Genomic DNA, 22123 nt, shown 5'->3' with positions numbered 1-22123 from the left:
TACACATGAGGTGCCTGAATTCTGGCTTCTTCATTCAAAAATGATTTCTGTTAACACTGCTACTTCATTATAAGTGCCAAAAATATTAATTAAGGAATGTAATTGTTTTTAAATTTTGTACAGCGGCCCTGAATCTACATAATCCCTATAAATTATTTTAAACACTCATCTGTGTACTGTTTGGCTTATGTCATGACGTCTTTCAAATGACCACAACAGATAACAGAGATAGATAAAGTATGATTTATTTATGGATACAGACATAAAAACAAAGATTATTTCCAACATGGTCCCAAAGATGTTAAAACATGAACAAGTGTAGATGATATGATTGAAACCTCTTTCATGTATTTACAGTAAATATAAAGTTACAAACAGCAGCCGGTTAGTTTAGCTCAGCATTTCCATAAGCAGTGACTTTCTGGAGTCTTGTCACCGCTCCTAAAAAGAAGATAAGATTGACATCACTCTTGTGTCTGTGTGGAAAATATGAAGCTGAAGCCAGCAGCTGCTTAGCTTAGCAGAAAGACTAGAAACAATTAGCCTGGCTCCATCGTAAATAATCCCAATATAAAACCACAAATTGCATTTTTTACACTTTGGTTTGTGTACAAATGAAACAAACATGATAAAACGTGTTAATTAGTGAGTTTTACAGGTGCTGTTAGGCAGACTTTATTACCAACAGAACCAGACTAGTTTTTTTTTTACTTTAAGCTAATTAAGCTAACCAGCTGCAGACTAGCTTTTTATTTAGTGAACAGAGGTGAGAGTATCGTCGACATTTTTCAGTTTCCATGTTTCAACGTGCTGTTTAAGACACGATTAGAAAACTGAAAGGGTACAATCAAGTGACATAAACAGGATACAGTTAATAACACAAGGTGCAATGAGGCAATTAGCATTAAAATTAGTGTTCAAAAACAAGAAGCTGCTGTCACAAAGTTGTGGCTAAGAGAATAAGGTGCAATGTCATTGAAAACGCTCTTTGACAACATAAAAACGTTTCAATCAGGAGACAGAAGTGGATACATGTGTACTGGTATTCTGGATTAAGAATATGTGTGTCTTGATTTCTGTTATCACGTGTAAACATCATATCCTGGTTTCAGCTCTTATCCCTGTTTGAAGAAACCTGAAAATACAAACTGGAATACTGAATCAGGATACTGTGGCATGTAAACACTTCATACAGGTTCCTGATCATGTGTGTAGATGTGTCCTTAACTAACATTATGCTGTAGTTTGTCAATAAAGCTAAAATATGATCTAATGTTTATGTAGAAATATTCAATACTGATCACGTCAGTCAGAATTAAAAATATTTACCCAACAGTGTAGCCTAAAAGGAGAAGTAATAATGTTATGAAGTTATCTGTGTGTATGATTCCTAGTGTGATTCAGCTGTCCTGCAGTACCTCAGTAATGATTTAGCCAATATGTAGAGTGTAGCTGATTGAGTACAGCTCAACACTTTAGAAAGTAAAACATTTCTTCGTAAAACACAAATTAGGTATGAACATGTATTTTTTAAACAGATAACTCAGTGACTCAATTAAATTTTCATTTGTTTTTATCTGTGAAAGGACCAAAGAAATCTTGCACCCTGTCGATCACCTCACTTTATAACCTCCACAGAGGACTTTGGGGAACTTTGGAGGACCAAGGTCTGAAGACCAAAACAACGTTATTAAAGTGAGTAAAAGTGATCGACAGTGTGCAGGATTTTTTCATTGTCACAGTTTATGATCTGATGCACCTGGCCACAAAATGTTCCTGTAGTAAATTAACTTTGTGTGTTACCCATTTGTTCTGATCTGAATTAAAATCCAGTAAATTCTGGATCAGTTTTGATTGCTGACTTCTGTAAACTCTTATTTCCAAAACCTCACATGCAGAATACACTTAAATGTATATGTGATTGTGATTTGATGACATCTGACAACCAATTAATGAATCCTTCATTAACAGGATTATTTATGTCTGATTAGTAAAAAAGATGAAAAATCAAAGCTTTGTTGTCCTTGCGCTTCTCATGTGTGTGAATATTTTGTTTCTTTTGCACTCCTGCTGAGGAATACTGCTCATCCTCACTGCTGTTACACATTATGAGAGGACTGACTTCAGTTTACTCCAGGTCACAGAGCCGGGCGCTGCCTGCGATCCACAGTCCGGGGTACAGCGGCTCTGTGAATGTTGTCTCCTCTCTGTGCATCAACTGCAGAGTTGTGTCGGACACACAGTAAAACGACAGGATACCCTCCTTATGATCCAGGTACACACCCACTCTGGAGGACTGAGGCTCAGGCACCGCAGCCTCCTCATCACTGTGTCTGAAACATTTACCGTTTTTGTTCAAGTCTAAACTCCAGGACTTGTCGTTGCACCCGAACGCACACTCGTGGTAATAATCTGACCTGCCGAGATCTTTGTAGGCCACTGCTATTTCTACAGACCCTTCAAACTCCACCTCCCAGTAACAGCGTCCTGTCAGACTCTCTTTACACAACACCTGAAAAAGGTGAGAGAACCTGTCCGGGTGTTCAGGATACGTCTGGACTAAGTTTGTGAGCTCGGCCTCTCTGTTCCCCTCGGACAGGAGCAGCTCTCTGTAAGCTGTGTTTGAGTCCAGGGTGAGGCGGCAGTAATCTGTGAGAGGACAGAAGGAGGTGTATGGATGTAGAGACACTGATGATGAATGTATTTAAACATTTATGAGGATAATATGAGGTTTCATCTGTCTGAGTTATTCAAATAAAGTGGATATCTTGCACAGTTATTGACTTTTTAAGAAACATTTCCCTCTTTGTGTCTCGATGGACAGTGTTTTCCTGTTCAGTAGTAGTGGACAAATCATAACAAAAAGAAGACATTTGGCACGAATAATACAGTAACTTTGTAACTGATTGACTAATTTCGATGGCTGAAGCTTCATATTAGCTTCAAATAAACTTTTAAATACATTTTGGTGCAGAAGGAGGCTTTCAGATTGTGTCCCCCATCACTTATATTAAGTGCATTATGAAGGGATCTGTTGATGTCCATTATGAACAGGAGGAATGATTACAGATTGTTTTGGGTTTTTTAGGACTTTAAAATACTCACATTTTAAGAAGTCAGCTCTGGTTTGCGGTTCATCTGCCAGCAAAGCATCTGCTGTTAATATAATACAAAATTACACAATATTCAGTACTTAGTGTGACTGTTGACATTTTATAAATACTACTAATAATATGTTTTTATGGATCAAAGTCCAGTCTTATCTTCTGTTTGTGTGTGTGTGTGTGTGTGTGTGTGTGTGTGGGGGGTGTGTGTGTGTGTGTGTGTGTGTGTGTGTGGGTGTGTGTGTGTGTGTGTGTGTGTGTGTGTGTGTGTGTGTGTGTGTGTGTGTGTGTGTATACCAGAAGGAAGTGTGGTGTCAGAAGCAGGACAGGAAGGTGGAGCTTGATGTTCTTGTTCAGAGACCTGTACAGATTATTATTATTTGAGTAAGGCGTCGCTCTCAATAACTCAGAGGCGGAATTTTAAAATGAGTCAAAAACTGTGACACCAAAAATTTCTTTTAATGAGGTTTATATTTATAATCAAACGTGAGAAAGAAACATTTGCCCCAGCCTGTAAAAAACAAACAGATTCAAAAGATAGGACATAGTTTGTGACTGTGACAGTATGCAGGAGGATTTTCTGAGGATTTCTGTCTTAAATTGATTGTATCACTGAAATAATGAAGCCCATATGTAAAAGCTCACACACATTATATGAGGCGATCAAGAGTCTTTACAGCTTGAAAGACATTTGATAAAATAGCTACACACGTGCATAGATCATGAAACAAACTGCAGCCAATAAATCATTCACAGGATGTAGAGACTGAAGTTTATCAAACATAATAAATTACTGTTCATGCCTTTATTTTGAAGGTCCAATTCTTTAATTAAACTTTGGAGCCCTCTGCTGAAACATTATGTTGACTTCCTTTAAAGACTACATGGTAGTAATTACATTTATATTGCTTGTAATCCACTTTCAATCTTACATTAATGCTTTCTGAGGTAACAGAGATTTCAGTTTGAGGTAATAATCACAAACTAATCTACAAATATAATCTTGAAGTTATTTTACCAGCTGGTCTGAGGTTGGAGCTCCGACTCTGTCTTCTTCCATTTGCTGCAGCTGCAAAAAACATCTGTATGAGAGCCTGTGTCGACAACAGCACACTTTATTCTTTTAAAATGGATCATAATGAATCGTTTTCAGATAGCCTACCTCTCTTTCGTCACCTTATTTCACTTCTGGAGGAGACACAGTTTGAGTTTTGATCAGCAGGGGGCAGTGCAGTGAATTATATACATAGATAGAGGAAGTCTGCTGCAGACATACTAATCTACTGCTGATGGAGTCGATCCTCTTCTCTTTATTGAGTTCATTGAGTTAAATTTAATATGATTAAAAAGGAAATTCATGTATAAAACATTTTAAATAGGGTAACTAGTAATCTGTAATCTATTATATTCCCAAAATAACCTTCCCAACCCTGGTTAAGACCATAAACCAGGATGTTACTTTGATATATCTGCTCTCTACTCTTCAGGTCTGGTGTTTGTCATTGAAACATCGTGGTGAAACATGCTGGAAGCAGAGTAGACTCTCTTCATGTTACTGTAAGTGTATTAAAACCTTTAGTCAGCTGTCGAGCAGGAAGAAAACACCTGACATGGTTCATTAGTTTGTCCTCAGCTTGGTAAATATGTTGTCGTCATGTGTGAGGAACGGGAGGAAAATATCTGCCCCTGCTGCTCAGTTGTTGTTTCCAACATCCAGCAGACTGAATTTAACAGGGGTGCGATATTTATCACAACACCTCCCCACCAGGCTCCTCACTTCTTCTCCATGGCATCTACTCAGAGAGTTAAGGGTCAGATCAGTGTCTCTGTCTGCCTCCTCCAGGGGGGATGAGGACCCTACTGTTTCCTCCTCAGCTCCTGCAGACTTTGGCTCCCTGTCTGCAGACATGGCCTCCAGAAAGTCCTTCAAGAAAAGCAGCCCGTACCTCCAGGACCTGCGACACCGAGAGGAGGAAGGAGAGGAAGAAGAGGAGGAGAGCCTGCTGAGGAGTAGAGAAGGGAGAAGAAACACACCGTACTGGTACTTCTTACAGTGCAAGAAGTTGATTAAAGACAACAAGGTAAGGTGGTAGATTTTAACTCTGCTCTCCTCTTCTTCCTCCTCCTCTTCCTCCATGTATTTATGAACTTGGACTATTCTGTTTATTCCATTTAACCTTTTCTTCTTCATAACCCACCTTTTATGTCTGTTTTACTACACTACTTTTACTCCTAACATTTCCTGTTTTACCCACTTTATTCTATAGTGACTTTATTTTATTCTTTCCTTTTATATAAATATATATATATATATATTTTTTTTTTAATATTTTATTACCTATTTATATTATTTTTTTATATGTATTTTCAAATTTTAATCCTACCTTTGGTGTTTCCTTATTGCAGATTCTTGAGAGTTATGATAGCGTTTCCTATGTTTAATGATTTATTTTTATTTGTTTGTTTGTTCTGAATATGTTAGATTAGATTAGATTAACTTTATTGTCCAGAAGGAAATTTGTCTTGGGCTAAAAGTGCCAGGTGCAGCTGCACATATACAACAATACATAATAAGCACAGAAAAACAAAACATACACAACAACAAAAAATCACAAAACGTGCTTCAAAGTGTAGCATATTGCACAGAATAATATTGCGCAAGATCATGGGACGTACGGCACAAGAAAGGAACAGAGTAAAAACAATAAGATGGATGTGTTACATTGCGATGTATGTAAAGTGCTGTACAAATAAAGTGTGATTATATGAAATGATTGATTTATAACCTCTCTGTGTCTCCTGTCTCAGCTCCAGGAGGCTCTGGACATGTTCAACAGAGACATGCTGCAGGGAGAAAAGCTGCAGCCGGAGGAGTTCAACTACACTGTCCTGATAGGAGGCTGTGCCCGAGCTGGACAACTCAAAAAGGCCTTAAAACTCTACAATGAAGTAAGGATGCTTTATTTTAGAGCTGCAAAATTAGTTGATTAATGGGTTAGTAGGTAGAAAAAATGGCCAAATTCTCTGATTTCAGCTTTTAAATGTGAATATTTTCTGGTTTCTTTAGTCCTGTATGACATCAAACTGAATATCTTTGAGTTGTGAGCAAAAAAAGACATTTGAGGACATCATTTTGGGGTTTGGGGAACTTTTTCTGACATTTTATGGGCCAAACAACCATCAATTAATGGTTAATGATGAGAGGACTGCATTTACATAATGCCTTTCTTCTTTTTAAACTTAAAAAAAAAAAATTGGTGACAGTTAGTGGTAGACAGGAAACAAGGGGAGAGAAAGAGAAAATGTTATACGTTTTTAAGTAACAGTGTGTGTATCTGTGTGTCTTCCAGATGAAGAAGCGAGGTTTAGAAGCTACAGATGCGACGTACACCGCGCTGTTTAACGCCTGTGCCGAGTCGCCATCGAAAAAAGCCGGTCTTCAGCAGGCTCTGAAGTTGGAACAAGAACTCCGTCGCTCAAACTACACCCTCAGCACGATCACGTACCACGCCCTCCTGAAGGCGCACGGCGTCACCAACCACCTTCAAGCCTGTCTTCACACGTTCAGGGTACGACGCACGCCTACGTTTGTGTGAGTTTATGGAAAGTTGTTCCACTGAAACCTTAATTTATGTGTGTGTGTGTGTGTTTTTTTTTTTTTAGGAGATGCTGCAGAACGGCCACGCTGTAACTCAGGAGACGTTTCACTACCTGCTGATGGGATGCTTGAAGGACAAAGACGTAGGATTCAGACTGGCTTTACAGGTAGATTTTTGGCTTAATTCGAGAAGTGACAGTACAGAGATGTTGAACACTGGAGATTTACCTTAATAAATACGTTTGTTTCAGGTTTGGCGCCAGATGCTGAAATCAGGGATTCTTCCAGACTCTAAGAACTACAACCTGCTCTTGCGGACTGCGAGGGATTGTGGGATTGGAGATCCGGCCCTGGCCTCCGGTGTTCTGCTGAGTGCTGACTCGGACTATCGGAAAGAGAGGGGACGCGTATCACGTGTGAAGTCAGACTCCAGACGCACAAATCTAATAGACGTTGACTCTTTGGAGAGGCAGTTGTTTATCCAACCTGATTCACACAGTGACGGTCGGCAGGGCGGCGGGGACAGCGAGGAGGCGTCCCATAGCAGACAGGACTCTACTCAGCTGGTACCAGTCACACAAAGAGAAAAAGTCCCACTGCCTGTTGACTTAGCGGATGCTTCTAAAGCCCCGAACCTACTGGACCTTTTTGAAGGAAAAAGGGTTGGTGTGATCTCTTTAGGCACCGTTGAGCAAGCGTCTGATAGACTCGCCCTGATTGGAGGAGGCGAAGGTTTCCTAGAGAAGATGGCAGCCAGCAAACTCAAGCCAGACCTCAGGACTCTCACCCTGTTGGCCGATACGATGGAGCCAAGCTACCAGTCTCTGCAGATGCTGTTGAAGGTCGCCAAGCAGCATCAAGTGAAGCTCGACATCGCCTTCTTTAACTCTGTGATTCGCCGAGCAGCCAGAGCCGGTGACCTGGATGGAGCAAAGGTATATAGTCTCAATCACACCACTATTATACTATAGTATAAAATTACAGTATATTAGCATGAAAAAGTTAAAAATCAAATAAATAAGACATTATAAAATTGGCTGGTCACTTATTCAGACTAAAGCAACAGACAAACACATAACAAGCTGCTGCCTCTTTTTCTTGATTGACTCACAAATATTTTGTTTTGAAATCAATCAAACTTTATTTGTATAGCACTTTTCATACATTGTAGTGTAACACAAATACATAACTGTCTGTGAACAGTTTTGATAGGAACAACTTCTTTCTACCTGAGAACTAATGAAAACTGTTCATAGTGTATCTTAGGAAAATATGAAAAAGAGCACATTTAATCAAAAACTATCTGCGTGGCTAGATACGACTCAAGGAAACAGAACATGTGTTTTCTTGTAATTTTGCTGAACTGATTTTTTGAAGTGTGTGTTTCTGTTTCTGATTTAGTTATTATTTTTTATTCCAGTCCGTGTTGAGTGTGATGCGACAACGCCACGTAAGTGTGGACGTACAGACATTCGGGAGCCTCGCACTGGGCTGCGAGCGACAGAAAGATGGCCTGCAGCTGCTGACAGACATGCAGGTAATGACACCAGTGTTTGCTTCAGTATATGAAGGGGAATAAATGTTAAATTTAAAAAATCACGTTGTATTAATTGAAAATTGTCATGGAATTTTAATGGATAAATATCATTTTTCTGAGCACTTTAAGGACTTTTTGTCTCTGTTGTCTTTATAACTTGAGATTTAATGTTCATTCTTGACCTTGGAAATAGAAGTTGACAAAACAGTCTCACCACAAGATCATTGTAGTAGATCAATTAAAACCTCCAGAACAGCCACTCACTTAATAGACCTTATTTTTTGTGTACCGTTTCGAAGACCAAGAATAATCTTCCAATATCAGATATTGGATATTGTCACGTCAGATTTTACCATTTCATATTGTCCTTGTAGTACTAGTGGAGTAACTGATAGTTAAGGAAAGGAAACAAAGAAAGTAGCCACCTGGAAGGACTTTATGTCTTTATGGTAAATACACAAGGTTGTAATATACTGTCATTTTCCTTTAAGAGCAGCTGCTGTATAGTTTTAATCTTATAAGAGTTGAAACAGATTGTGTTGTATTGTGTTGTTCTCAGGAGGCGGGATTAAGGCCTAACGTCCAGGTGTTCTCTGCCCTCATCGGCCGAGCGATCCGTCGACTGGATTACGTCTACCTTAAAACAATCCTCAAAAGCATGAGCGACATGCAGGTGTGGCCCAATGAGGTCATCATCAGACAGCTGGAGTTCGCCACACAGTATCCTCCTAACTACAACCAGGTAAATTACAGTAGCACGACATTACGACTCTGAGCCTTAAATGTTTCTGTGTAATGTAGTCTTTGATTGTGTAGATAAGTGATTTGTGTTCTTTTTTTCTTCTACTTCCTCTATCTTTTGCCCCTTTCTCTTTCATCCCTCTCCCAGTACAAATCCAGAAACAACTACCTCGTTCACATTAATGGTTTTCGAGGTTACTACCAGCAGTGGCTGAGAGCGATGCCTGCCCACAGCGCTGAGGACGAGCAGGCCGTGGAGCTGCAGGATCAGACGGATCCTGCCGTGTTGAAAACAGAAGCTGCAGATGTGCTGACAGAAGCTGAGAGGAAACAGAGAGCAGCAGCGAGGAGATATAATACTCGTAACAAGGACAAGAGGAGCAGCTCTTCATCAGCTGTGTAACTGCACTGAGAATATCTTTGAAATCTCACCTGGACTCCTGGTTGTGTGTCTGCAAACAGCTGCGTCATGGACTTTCTCCCTGTTAATTTATTGCAGTCCTGTTTTTCTAAAAAGATGTATGTTATTGTTGTTAATATTACATGAAGTAAATGAGTCTTGAAACATTACTCGTCATCTCGGGTGTCTATCTATCAGATCAGGTTTTTACAGAGATCTATTGAACCATTGTCATCTTTATTTTTAACCCATTTCATTAATGTCTGTTAGGGTGATAATCACTGTCTCTGCTGTGCTTGGGAGATTTGGGATATTGTTGAGTGATTGTGGGAGGAAAAGGAGATGATACAGTTTGTTAAAACTGTGAGAAAGCTGCAGTTAGATGGTGTGATATCTAAAAATACTTTGTGAAACTGAAAAACACAGAGGGTCAAGGCTTCATTCCAGTCTGATATAAAGTCAGACTGTAACCCTCATCTTGCTTCAACAGGACAAAGAAAGGAGCTGTTATGTGTCTGATAATTGTAGATAAAATTATTAAAGATTTGTCCAAAAAAAAACAAGAATGTGTTTCTTCATCATTAAAGGAGGGGCTTTGAAAAATCTGTTTGGCTAATGTGAAATAATCACTTCCTGATTGATGATTAAAAGGTAATTATAAACACCGTTTTATGGTCCAGAAGAACATATATGATGAATACAACATGTTTGAATGGTGATTTTTAGATTTATCTATTTTTTGTAATAAACACAAGTCAAATTTGTACATTTAGATATATAAAAATGTGTATTAGCTGCACACACACACACAAAAAACAACAACATTTGATATCCTTGTTTGTACACTGTGGGTCACATTTAGGGAAACATTTCATAGATGATGAATACAACATGTTTGAAGGGTGATTTTTGACTTATTTTTAATAAACACATCAAAATGTGTACATTTGGATATATTAAAATGTGTATCAGCTGCACAAAAATTTAAAAAATAACCATTTTATATCCATTTTTGTACAGTGTGAGTCACATTTAAGAATAAATCCAGCTGAAAGTAATGTAAATTGGGTAAAAGTGACCCCTCCAGTCCAGCAGGAGGCACTAACAGATGAATACTTTGATTAAAAGCTGAAATCAAACCAAAGAAGAAGAAAAAAGGAAAAGGAAACGTCAAGTTGGGTCAGATTTGAGGAAACCGGGCGCGAAACAACGTCGTATTTATTTTTGTTTAAAAGGACAACAAAGGTAAGAAAACTACCTCTCATTAATATTGAACTACTATTTAAACATGTTTCATATGTGTTTATGTTCATATACAATGAAGTAAGAAAGTAAAGTAAAATAAAGTAAAGGAAGTTAGTTTCTTTAAAATACGAAAAAACTCGATATAACTTGTATTATTTATTGATTATTACACATTAGATAGTTTGCCCTGTATAATCATTGTTAACTTGTTTATATTGAGTTATTCTTTAATAGTTATTGGCCAAAATAAAGCTGCTAGTATTTACACAGGTAATTAGTTTCTATAGCTACTTTAAGTTATTAAGTAGTTAAATATTGACACCAGCTGTACACTAAAGCAGTCCTCTTTAACCTTTTTGGTCTTTAAACCCTTAAAATAAAGTTAAATCTCCCTGGGACCCTTCCTCACATGTTATATATAGTCTACTAGTTATTGTGTTGATTTATTGGTTAATGGTTTTGTCTGTAAAATGTCAGAAAATAGTGAAAAATAGTCCTTTAAATTCACATTTTACACCTTAAAATTATTTATGTTTTAAGCTAATACCCCCAAACTTAAATATATTCAGTTTATCATGTTGGACAAAGAAAAGCAAGAATCATTACGTAGTTAAATATTGACACCACCTGTACACTAAAGCAGTCCTCTCCAATCGTTTTGGTCTTTAAACTCTCAAAATAAAGCAAAAACTACTCGTTTCTATGTCTACTAGTTAAGTTACTAGTTATTGTCTTGATTCATTAATTGTTTTGTCTGTAAAATATCAGAAAATAGTCAATATTCATTAAAGTTCCCCACAGTCCAAGCTTACATCTTAAAATGCCTGTTTTATTCTTCAGACTAACAGCCCCAAACTTAAATATATTCAGTTTATCAGGTTGGACAAAGAAAAGCAAGAAATCATCACGATTGAGAGGCTGAAAAAAACATATATATAACATTTTTGTTTAAGAAATTACTTAAAGGATCATTACGTTATCAAAATATTTGCTGATTAATCGTCACTTGATTAATATTTCTAACCATGCAGCTCTAGAAAGAGAACTTATTTTGTTTTATTTGAACAACTTTTAGAGAAGATGTAAAATACAGAAATCCACAAGAAATAAAGCAAAAAATAGAAGAAAGTTTGAAAAGGAAAATCACACTTTTTTGTTTTAAAATTTGTTTGTCAGACTAAGATCTGACACAGCGGAGCTCGTTGCTGGTGATGTTTTAGTCTTCCTCTGTGAGCTGATGAGTGTCTATTCTTTCCCTTTCTGTGCCAGACGTTTCTGATGTGCACACCGGTGGACAATGGAGAAATAATCATCCTCAGTGATGATGAAGAAGAAGGAAATGACGTATCATGCAGTGAACCCTCAGTTCTCATCGTGGAGGTGGAGGACGTAAAGAAGAGCGGTAACATGTTAACTTCATACATGTGCCTCTGTATGTAGGCAGATTAAAGTTATAAATAATAATTTTATTTAATATAGCAATTAAATTAAGATAAAGTTAAGACAAAAGATGCAAAAACACCATAAAGTGAAAACAAAATGACGATGAAAGATTTAAAAACAAAAGCAAGTCTATAAAAATGTGATTTAGAAGAAGGCGTTGATTCTGGGAGCTTTATCTCTTCAGGCAGGTCGTTCCAAACTCGATGAGCCCTGATGGGAAAAACTGAGTCACTTTTACATTTAAACCTCCACTCAGCATATCTGTTTTGTAGTTTGGAGCCAGACACAAACATGCTTTAAAAATGATCAGTAAAAAATAAACTTAAAGTCAATGGAGAGAAGCCAGGATTGCGGTGATGTGATGCCTTCTGTTGAAACTAGGGGTGTAAATCATAAGTTTCTTCACAATGCGATATCATATCGATTCAATGGACAACAATTTGATGTTTGCCAATATCACAAAATCTGTCACAATACGAATTCAGTTCGATTCGATTCTGGAGGCAGCGATCGATATGAAACGATGTCATCAGCTGATTTAACACAATCACCTCCATTCATATCAAATCACAAAAAGCAACTAAAATATCCTTTGACATTTTTATTTCTGAGCTCAACCAGACATTTAAATGAAAAGCAATCTGTTCTTTTTTTCTCCTGTTCACTATAAAGTGCCACATTTTGATATATTGAGCTTTAAAATTGTTTACATCCTATGAAAGAATACATTGAGTGGTAGACGCACACATCTAGAGTAAGAAAACAGCAGCTGGACCAAATAACAAAATCTGTAAAAGCAAGAAAAAAAGCGTCTGATGATAGACTTGCCTCTTTAATCCAGCTGCGGACATGCTCCTGGTTGGAGACAGCTCAGGCGGAGACAGACGTGTCTTAAATGATCAATGTTTTAATTTTGCATCGATGCTATTGGCTCGTTGATCATTGAATCTATGAGTATCAATGTCTCGTTACACCCTTAGTTGAAACCAGTGTAGCCGCTGTGCTCTGAACTAGTCGGAGGTGAGAGAGACACTTTTGATTCATGCCAGAAAAGAAAAGAGAGAGTTAGAGTCGTAAATCGTGACCAGCTGCTCTTCTGTGTTTCAGACAGCGTGTTATCTCCCAGCGCGCTGGATGAAGACCTGGTTGTCACCTTCTCCCGCCCCGCTGAGGTGCTGCCTCATGCACGCTACGACTGTCCCATACATCCTTTCACGTGAGTTAATGACCACGCACACACACATACACACTTGGAATACTGAACAGTGCCTTTTAACCGCCCCTGGAAACCAGCCTCAGATAATCTCACTGCTTCTCTTCTGTGCTGCTCAGGCCTACAGATTTTGAGGTCAACGCTCCTGCGGCTGGAAATCAGCTAATTTGCGACCAGTGCTTCTGTTACATCTGTGACAAACTGGCGTCATCGGTATGTGTTAATGTACTCGTGTTTATACGTACTGCCTCTGACTCGCTGTCTGAACACATTAAACACATCTAAGAAAAACGCATCCAAACTCCCTGAAGGCCAAAATAAAATAATCTCCCTTTTTTCTCTACATGATGTTGGAGCTTTCAAGTTAAATGTTCATTATTTGTCCCAAGATGGGCAATTTGTGCTGCAGCAAGCATAAAAACACATCAATCACACAACCTGGCCTGTCACGATAACTACTTTCGTTGGACAATATATTGTTCCAGAAATAATCATAATAAACAATATCATTGTCATTTGAAGATCATTTTATACCACTGATATAATGATAATATAATAGCATATATAGTGTGATTGGAGAGTGCAGACTGCCATTATGGGTCGATACAGAGTTATTTACCTTTAATTTCATATAAGCGGCGTCGTTCGCTTCTGCAGTCTCCACTAAGTGAGGAATGGAGGCAAACTTTAAGTATCAGTAGATGAGATCTGAGCCAAATGAAAGAAATCTGACATTTTCCTTTTGTACTTTTTGTGGTGAAAGTAATTAATTATGGCCTCAGCTGCTGCACTCTCACACTGGTGTCCTCTTTGTGTGTGTGTTCAGTGTGTGATGTGGTGTCACAGCGGCGTGTGTCACTGCAACAGCCACAAAAGGAGCAACTTCTGGAACGGCCTCAGAAACGACTCGCTGCTGGGAGGTCTGAAGACTTTTAACCTCACTCTGTGCGAAATAGACACTCACCTCCGACATGCAGGTACCTTCCCTCACATACCGACATGAACACAGTCACACTTATAACACCGCACACTTAACCGCTCTTTATGTGACTCTCATTTTATATCAGCCACGTCTTTTGACTGCCTTTCTTTTGTCTTCCTCTCATCCAGAAACAATGCTGCAGAGCTTCAAAAGTGAGCTCTATGCTCAGTTTACTTCCTTCACGAAGGGAAAGACGTTACAGGAATACGGTATATTGAACCATCAAGGTGTGATCCACGAGTGAGTGAACACTACCATCCACCCTCAGATCGTCTAACACTGTTAGCATGTCAGAATTGAATCCCCAACAGGCAGTGAAATGATTAACAAATAAAGTGCAATTTTATACATTTTAATGTCCCCCCCCCTGCAGTTACACGCCTGTGTATCAGAGTGTGTCGTCGTTTCTGACCAAAGCTGATGAACAGGACGGCAGAGCTGCTGCCATCATGAGATTGGGAGCCGCTGAGTACTTTATGCGGCATTTCCAAGTCACAGGGTACACACACACACACACACAACACACAAACACACACACACACACACACACACACACACACGATTAATAGTTTTGAAGTTTTGAATTGTCTGTGTAGTAATTTTCTTTACTTAATATGATTCTTCACAGGACTTTCATGTTACAGGTTCCCATGTCTAACGCTGTTGAGGCCAAAATGGTGTTACTGCACAGGTAAAACACACTCACACAGAGCCCCATCTTGTCTATAAACCATTTTCCCTTTATGTTTTCTCATTGTGTGCGTGTGTGCATGTGCGTGTGCGTGTGTGTGTGTGTGTGTGTGTGTGTGTTGTTTTTTTTACAGGGTTGTAGCATCAGTGCAGAGACAGATGGTAATGGCTGATTTTACCGCAGAGTTCAGCCAAAAACTGCAGGATTTTTACAAGAGATTAAGTTTCCCTCATGAGCTGAAGAGCATGAAGAACAGGTGTGCATGTGTTAAAATATCCCCATGGGACTTGTGTGTGTGTGTGTGCGCTTCATGTCTGTTTCCCAGCCTTTTCATGCATTATTATAACTTCATGTTTGTGTGCTCCAGTCTGTGTGTGCGTCCTTGGGATGACATCCTGCTGGTGTCTGTGCTGAAGGGGCAGAATGTGTCAGGCGTCCGCAAAGACAAAGGCAAGAAGGACGTCCTGAATGAACAGTTCTCTGTAGTTTTGCTGAGGACAGAACTTCTCCAGCGTCAGTGCAGGTACAGAATGAATACACCACAGAAAGCTAGATTTCTAGATTTCTCCAGCTAGATATCACACTTATACACGCGCCAACCTCAATCTAATTCAACCCAATACAACAGCTCTGCGTAAATTCGACTTTTTTGAAGTTAACACAGTTTTTGTTAACTTTGTCAGGAAGGTGATAATTCTACTTTGTGTTTATTACTGAGGTCGTACTAAATGGTGGTTGCGTACTGAGGTGAATTATATTGAATATTTTGCCCCCCTCATGTATGTTAATGGGGTGGAAAAAAATATTAGGAACACCATTCAGTATAATGCACCCTAGTACACCTCCATCACCTACTATGACCTCAATAATAAGAGAGGAGTAGCCATGTTCTCTGGGAACATTTCTTCACATTTCACTGATTCTTTATGACGTGCAGAAAGTCTTTCCTTTTTATAAACGCTAACAAAACCAAACCTTTTACCTTTTATCTTTTATAATGTCTGCAGGTACAGAGAGTTGTGCCGCTACCTACGAGTTGTCCAGACTGATGAACCCAAACTGTGAGTATATTTGTGATCTCTTCATGTTGAACTGGAATATTTCCTTTTTAATTAAACCGTTGCCTATAAATGGATACAAATGTATAATTTAAGTTGATCACATTTCTGAGGAAGACATTTCACAGTTATTTCATTATTTCCTCAAAAAGAGGAAAAGTACATAAATTTCCATCCTTTAACAATATTTAGTAACATTTTTGGATGAGTAATATGAGTTTTGTGCAGTAAATGTATTGTGCTATAAGAAATTTGGCAATCTTTCAAAATCTGAAAATATACTGCTAAAACACACTTTACATGAATATTTAAATAAACATTACATTAAGGTTCAGTCGTCATGTTAAACATTAAAAATCGATTCATATATTTAAATGTGGTTTTTGACTCGCTGCATTTGATTTGTGTGTGGTAGCTTGCAGCAGGTTCAGGACCTCATCCCTTTCTTCATGTGCATGGAGGGGGACTTCAATTCGGCTCATCAGAGTTTGCTCTCGTCAGTGAACAGCCCCGCCTCCCGCTTCACTCCGAGCCTCTTCCTCGTTTACCTCCGCATCTTTGAAACAGCGTTCGCACCAAAGCTGACAGTCAGTAAGCCCGCACAGCTCTGCGACTCTGACGCAGAATGGAAGCCAGTTAAAGGTCAGACATGGATGTATTATAACATTTTCACTTAAAATCATTTTTTAAAAGGATTGACCTGTAAGAAGTTTAACCCTCTCCTTTTGTAGATGCTGTACCACTGAAGTGTGCTGATCTGGTGAAGTTCGCCCTCAGCGTTCAGAGATGCTGCTCCGCTGTTTGCACAGATGTAAGTCATGTTATCAGACGAGACCCGAAGAGACTTGTGCAGGTGTTTGTCACTTGTTGAAGGTGTCACAATGATGGCTTTCTATGTGGTCTTAATCAGTTCTGCCATAAAACCAACAGTCAGGTGCTCAAATGAACACTGACACGTGTTTTCATGCTCTAATCATTCCTCATGTTCATACTGATATTTAAGAGATCCCTTCATAATGTACTTACAATACAGACTGATCTTCTAATGGACCGTACATTATCAAATTTAATTTATTTGATAATGTAACAGAAGTCTAAAGCAGCTAGCAGCTCTGTGAGACTGTAGTTAAGGCTCAAATGCTCACAAGGACAACGCTAACATGCTGAAGTTCAGCAGGTATAAAGTTTACACTCAACATCAAAGTTTAGTGGTTGCATGCATGCAGACTGATGGGAATTAGATATTAGGTATTTGCTCACAAACCAAAGCATTGGACATTTTTATTTTTAAACCAAAATACTTTAAAATGTAATTCACTGCACACTCATGGACACATTGATGGAGCTGAGAGGCAGCAGTTTGGCCTTCAGGAGCAATTTGGGCGTCATGGTTTTGATCGAGGCAACGCAGCCTTAAAATGAAGCTACATTTAGTTTTATTCTGATTTATATGATAACCAGAAGTGTGCTCAAACCTGCACGTCTTTGAAAAGCAGCTTCTAGTTTGTGTTTTATGAATAGTTTCAATGTTTTTTATATAATGTATGATATAAAGTTTGCCTTGTGTTGCATGCTGGAAAGTAAAGTGTGTGTGTGTGTGTGTGTGTGTGTGTGTGTGTGTGTGTGTGTGTGTGTGTGTGTGTGTGTGTGTGTGTGTGTGTGTGTGTGTGTGTGTGTGTGTGTGTGTGTGTGTGTGTGTGTGTGTGTGTGTGTGTGTGTGTGTGTGTGTGTGTGTGTGTGTGTGTGTGTGTGTGTGTGTGTCTTTCTCTTGCAGTCTCGGTGTTGGTCCATTTTACTCAGAATTGTCAACACACCTCACAGTTCACTCAACGGTCTACCAGCGCCCACTCCAGAGTTTCTATCTGTATGTTTTTCGTGTTTATCCCCAGCTATTTTGATAATTCTTCAATAATTCATTTACGTACTCTGAATTGTTCTCAACTCTTTTTCTCATGTCCTCCATGTCTGGACCTCAGCAAGTGAAGGATGTTGTAAATTCAATTCTACTCAACAAGTCGAGCTCCAACGTACAGATCCCACGATTCTTTCAGGCGGTACGAACGTTTATCCCACTCAAACACTAATGTAATGACTGGTAAGAGGAAATTTAAAATAGTTGGTATGTGTCTTTTGTGTCTACAGTTGTACCCGGATCAGGCCTTGTTGCTGTTGGTTACGGGAGCTTTAGGTTTGAAAATCCTTCATGCTGCTCTGAGACCAGTGCTCCCTGTGCTCAACACTTTTAAGGTAAATCCTAGTCTCTGTGCACATTTAGTCAAAACAGCTCCATTCTCTGACTTTCACAATGTTTTGTTGTTGTTTTTTTTTTTTTGTTTTTTTTTTTTTTATACAGGTGGTCAATAGTGAATTAGTTGTTTAGTAGAATGAAAGAAAATGTGTTATTTATTTAAATTCTCAAGCAAAAAGACCAAAAGTACTTCTGAGATGTGAGGATGTTTTCATATAAGATAATAAATTAATTATTACCATTAGTTTGATTAAAAACAAGTATTTTAAGGAAATCACTTTTTACTCTGAGAGACTGATGTGAGACGGCCGGTCGCTTCTTTTTGATGTTTCAAAGACTCAACGAGTAATAGACAAAATTATCAGCAGATTAATCGATAATGAACATTAAACACAGAAGGACGTCATTTATACATCATAAGATATATCACTAATTATATACAGATGAAAAACTCAAAATATTAAAATTACACCACCCAGCATGTGGTAGATTTATAAATAGGTGTAGTTCACATAGTTGCAAATAAATTTACACTGTTACAATTTGCTGATAAGTGTTTGAAATAATGTAATAGTTAAACGTATCTTCAACATCAGAGTAACGAAAACACCTCATTTACTCACTGCAGCCTCTCTAGTTAACTTTAAAACAGCTCTTCATCCGACCATCTTTCTGTGTTTGCAGGAGAATCCGTGGGCTTTCGTGTGGTTGTGGGACTATTTGTCATTCAGCGCAGAACGCCACAGCGCCTTTGTACAGGAGATCAAAGAGGAGATGGAAAACGCAGCAGGTGTGTATCTTTGCTTTTATTTGTGTTTCTTATGTATGCTAACTTTAATTTGCTCCCAGTGCTGAAACCTCAAAAATAGGTTCCCAAAATGATCGGTCCAACAGGATAATAGTTCTTCTGCAGTGCACTTCTTGTACACTGAGTATTTTATTATAATTTCTAACTTTACTTTATTGCTTTTGGGTATTTTTATTTATTATTTGTATTCATTTATTTAGTTTTAATTGCATAATTAGAGATGTGTTTCATTGTCTCATTGTCTAAATGTGAGTACAGGCAGAAGACAAAGCACATTTTTACCTTGTCATTTGTGCAAATTTGATTACATCATTGTTTGTGTAGTTTGTATTTATTCTCTTCAAAAAGAAAATGTACAGTATCAAGCTTTAGCTGTAAGCTTGATAGCATAGTGCAGACTGACCGTGTGTGTGTGTGTGTGTGTGTGTGTGTGTGTGTGTGTGTGTGTATTTGTGTTAAAACTGCAGGTCTTTCTTTTTCTAAGTTAATAAATGAAGTGAGAAGTAGGGTCAATTTTTCAGACTTTTATACAAACTGACTTCTTTTTTAAACCAGTGGAAACGCCCCCTGCTGGCCATTATAGAGAATAACAAGTTTAAGTCACTTTTCAGGACCAGATCTACCTGCTTGGCACAGACTGGCACTTCTTCTTACAAGTCACAAGTTAAATTGCAGCTAATCGTGTCCTCCCATGAACTTTTTGTGCAATTTCGTTGCCTCACAGTCTGAAACAGGTTTATTTGACACTGGAATTGAAGGCGTGGCTTTATGTCACACTTTCTGAAACCAATATTATGATCATCAATATTTCAATATTATATATTTGAGCTGGGGCAGAGGGAATGAGAGTAATATTTGTTCAGTTTATGTTATTTATCATTATTATCATTATTTTCTGATTATTTTACAACCAATCAACTTACTAATTAAAGTAAGTAATAATCAGCAGTTGGAACTATAATGAAACTAATCATTAGTTGCAGTCTTATATAAATGACTTCAAAATGAGCTCCATTTCAACCCACTACAAAAGTAAAATCCTGCTTTTGCATTATTATATGTCTCAGCAATGGTATTTTTTTCCTTAAAGAAGTTTTAAAAAGGTCTTTAAAAGTCATTAAATTTGTTCTTTAAAAATGTGCAGATACCCTGTGTTTGTAAGTGAAGATGAAGTAACTGCGGTACATCACATAACATTTCTTGTCTTTGTGTCTCTGTCACACTCAGATGGGGAAAACTTGTTACACTTTCTTCAATCCATCACCATACCGACTATATCTTCTTCAGCAGCCAACTGGGACCAGTGAGTCATATTTCATTTCTAACTTCTTTTTTTTTTTTGGTGACAAAAAAAGCTCTGCAGCCTTTTGAGCTGTTAAACACGTGCAGCAGCATTTAGACACTTCCTCCATATCAGATTTTAAAAGGTAGTAAAAGACTGAGAATCTGCCTTTGTCGCTTGTTTTTTTCCATGTGCTTCCCTGATGACGTTGTGGTGATCAGCACCTACTGTAAGTCGCTTCGCCACATGTGGTGATATTTACTGTGCAGTCTGAGGTGTTGATTTTAACCCTTTGTGTTTCTTCCTTTTGCAGGCAGCCCGACGGACATTAAACGCAGCTCCTCCCAACTGGAGGCCCAGTCAAGGTGTCAGCTGTAAGTCCCACAACTTTCTGTTAAACTCCGCTCCAGTCGTTGCTTCCTCATTTTGTTGTTTTAGAAGTTTAGATATTGAATTTATCATTAGGATTGTGCCTTCAGATGTGGCTTAAGGTGGTCCTAAAAACACAAAATACACAATATAATACAGACATTTTAAGGCATCATTACATAACAAACCTACTCTACAAATACACAGACACCAACCCTCAGCAGTTGTACAAGAAATGACCTAAAAATCAGATCAGTTTCAATTTATCTTATAATTGCAAATACACACAAATTAAAAGCATGAACAGGTGGTTTTACGATAAGAGAATATATAAGTCCTGAAGCAGCGGAAAGAGCTAAGGGATGTAAGAAAAAGAGGAAAAACCTGTGTCCAACTTCTTAAAAACATTCTAGGGACAAAACAAAATGGGATATTGCATGTGTTTGAGTGAGTATGAAGAATCTGTTCCTTACTGCATGGAAGTGATAACCTCAGTGGAGATTCTCATACTACAACATTTAATAATGAGATAATAAAACCATGTCGTTTGACTTTTGACCTTAATAAGTTTAATTGGTTGTTTTCTGTCAGCTGATGATTTAATTGGAAAATCATTTCAGCAATAGTTATAATTAAGGTGTTTGAAGTGATATGAGTGGATGTGTCATAACAGTATTTTTCTCTCTCCTCAGGGCTGATGCTGTACAATATTAGCTCTGTTTGCACCTAAAATGGCAAAATTGTAAGTGTGATTAGTCAGATTTGTGTTATCAGTCTTCAAATGGTCCAAATTAATTTATCAGAGTCAGAGGTGCCTTCAAATGTTTAATTGTGGTGTTTGGTTTTTTTGTAGCTGAGCCTGTTCCTGCAGACCTGTGGAAGTCCTGAAACACTGAAGTGGCAGCTGGCAGAGTATTTAGAGTATGAAGTGTGTGTGCGTGTCAGTTCCTTCATAACACCCCCCATCCAACCCTCCTCCTACCCCCCCACCACCACCACCAGGCCAGTGGAGCGTCCATCACTGTGTGTGGGGCTGAAACACCGTCGGCTTCACACAGACGTCAGAGTATACCTGCACAGACCAAACAGGCCGAGTGTCGTTTGTGCGATGCTAACACTTTAAACATGTCTCATTATTTGCAGCATTACTTAACATGATTCAGACACTTTATGATGCTTCATTTGTAAATGACTTTTTATTCAGTATGCTAATGAGACAAACTGAATAATACTTCATTTTTGTTTTCCTCTGAATGTTTTTTTTTTTTGGTCATGCTTTTTGATTTTCACTGTTCATCATAAATGTTCATAAGAGTATGTTATGATGCTTAATAAATGGCAATATTGACTGGTTTATAGAAATTATAGAAAGGGATAATAATGTGTTGCACAATTTCATTTAAA

General features: G+C 38.2%; 3 protein-coding genes across 3 annotated transcripts; 2 read left to right on the top strand and 1 right to left on the bottom strand.

Moving 5' to 3' along the window:
* Positions 1-1998: 1998 nt before the first annotated feature.
* On the bottom strand, positions 1999-4296 carry LOC134000591 (stonustoxin subunit alpha-like). Its single transcript, XM_062439982.1, has 5 exons — positions 4267-4296; positions 4123-4173; positions 3402-3465; positions 3106-3156; positions 1999-2649 (listed from the first exon to the last, which is right to left on the bottom strand). Exons 2-5 carry the CDS (start codon positions 4162-4164, stop codon positions 2129-2131), a joined length of 678 nt encoding a protein of 225 aa, XP_062295966.1. The 5' UTR covers positions 4165-4173; positions 4267-4296; the 3' UTR covers positions 1999-2128.
* A 352-nt stretch (positions 4297-4648) lies between these two features.
* On the top strand, positions 4649-9892 carry ptcd1 (pentatricopeptide repeat domain 1). Its single transcript, XM_062432125.1, has 8 exons — positions 4649-5185; positions 5913-6053; positions 6455-6673; positions 6768-6869; positions 6954-7637; positions 8123-8239; positions 8799-8981; positions 9129-9892. The coding sequence occupies exons 1-8, from the start codon at positions 4748-4750 to the stop codon at positions 9381-9383; spliced, it is 2139 nt and encodes a 712-aa protein (XP_062288109.1). The 5' UTR covers positions 4649-4747; the 3' UTR covers positions 9384-9892.
* Positions 9893-10576: 684 nt separating this feature from the next.
* zgc:112980 (uncharacterized protein LOC503706 homolog) lies at positions 10577-21704 on the top strand. Its single transcript, XM_062426244.1, has 21 exons — positions 10577-10625; positions 11895-12027; positions 13176-13284; positions 13401-13494; positions 14108-14258; positions 14392-14503; positions 14637-14762; positions 14892-14954; positions 15088-15210; positions 15322-15477; positions 15962-16015; positions 16428-16654; positions 16744-16823; positions 17787-17876; positions 17989-18066; positions 18155-18259; positions 18945-19050; positions 20296-20371; positions 20664-20724; positions 21412-21461; positions 21573-21704. The coding sequence occupies exons 2-19, from the start codon at positions 11904-11906 to the stop codon at positions 20680-20682; spliced, it is 1893 nt and encodes a 630-aa protein (XP_062282228.1). The 5' UTR covers positions 10577-10625; positions 11895-11903; the 3' UTR covers positions 20683-20724; positions 21412-21461; positions 21573-21704.
* Positions 21705-22123: the final 419 nt, after the last annotated feature.

This window comes from Scomber scombrus, chromosome 2 (genome assembly GCF_963691925.1).
Source record: "Scomber scombrus chromosome 2, fScoSco1.1, whole genome shotgun sequence".
Lineage (NCBI taxonomy): Eukaryota > Metazoa > Chordata > Actinopteri > Scombriformes > Scombridae > Scomber > Scomber scombrus.
This window is presented reverse-complemented; position numbering and strand designations above follow the sequence as displayed.

Excerpts from the sequence above, each read along its gene's own strand:
- ptcd1 (XM_062432125.1), top strand. The coding sequence starts at position 4,748 with ATGTTGTCGTCATGTGTGAGGAACGGGAGGAAAATATCTGCCCCTGCT. Across the intron at positions 6,870-6,953 it reads GATTCAGACTGGCTTTACAG|GTTTGGCGCCAGATGCTGAA; the intron begins GTAGATTTTTGG and ends CGTTTGTTTCAG. Across the intron at positions 7,638-8,122 it reads GTGACCTGGATGGAGCAAAG|TCCGTGTTGAGTGTGATGCG; the intron begins GTATATAGTCTC and ends TTTTTATTCCAG.
- zgc:112980 (XM_062426244.1), top strand. The coding sequence starts at position 11,904 with ATGTGCACACCGGTGGACAATGGAGAAATAATCATCCTCAGTGATGAT. Across the intron at positions 15,478-15,961 it reads CTTCTCCAGCGTCAGTGCAG|GTACAGAGAGTTGTGCCGCT; the intron begins GTACAGAATGAA and ends TAATGTCTGCAG. Across the intron at positions 16,824-17,786 it reads GCTCCGCTGTTTGCACAGAT|TCTCGGTGTTGGTCCATTTT; the intron begins GTAAGTCATGTT and ends TTTCTCTTGCAG.
- LOC134000591 (XM_062439982.1), bottom strand. The coding sequence starts at position 4,164 with ATGGAAGAAGACAGAGTCGGAGCTCCAACCTCAGACCAGCTG. Across the intron at positions 3,157-3,401 it reads TGACACCACACTTCCTTCTG|CAGATGCTTTGCTGGCAGAT; the intron begins GTATACACACAC and ends TTATATTAACAG. Across the intron at positions 2,650-3,105 it reads CAGAGCTGACTTCTTAAAAT|ATTACTGCCGCCTCACCCTG; the intron begins GTGAGTATTTTA and ends GTCCTCTCACAG.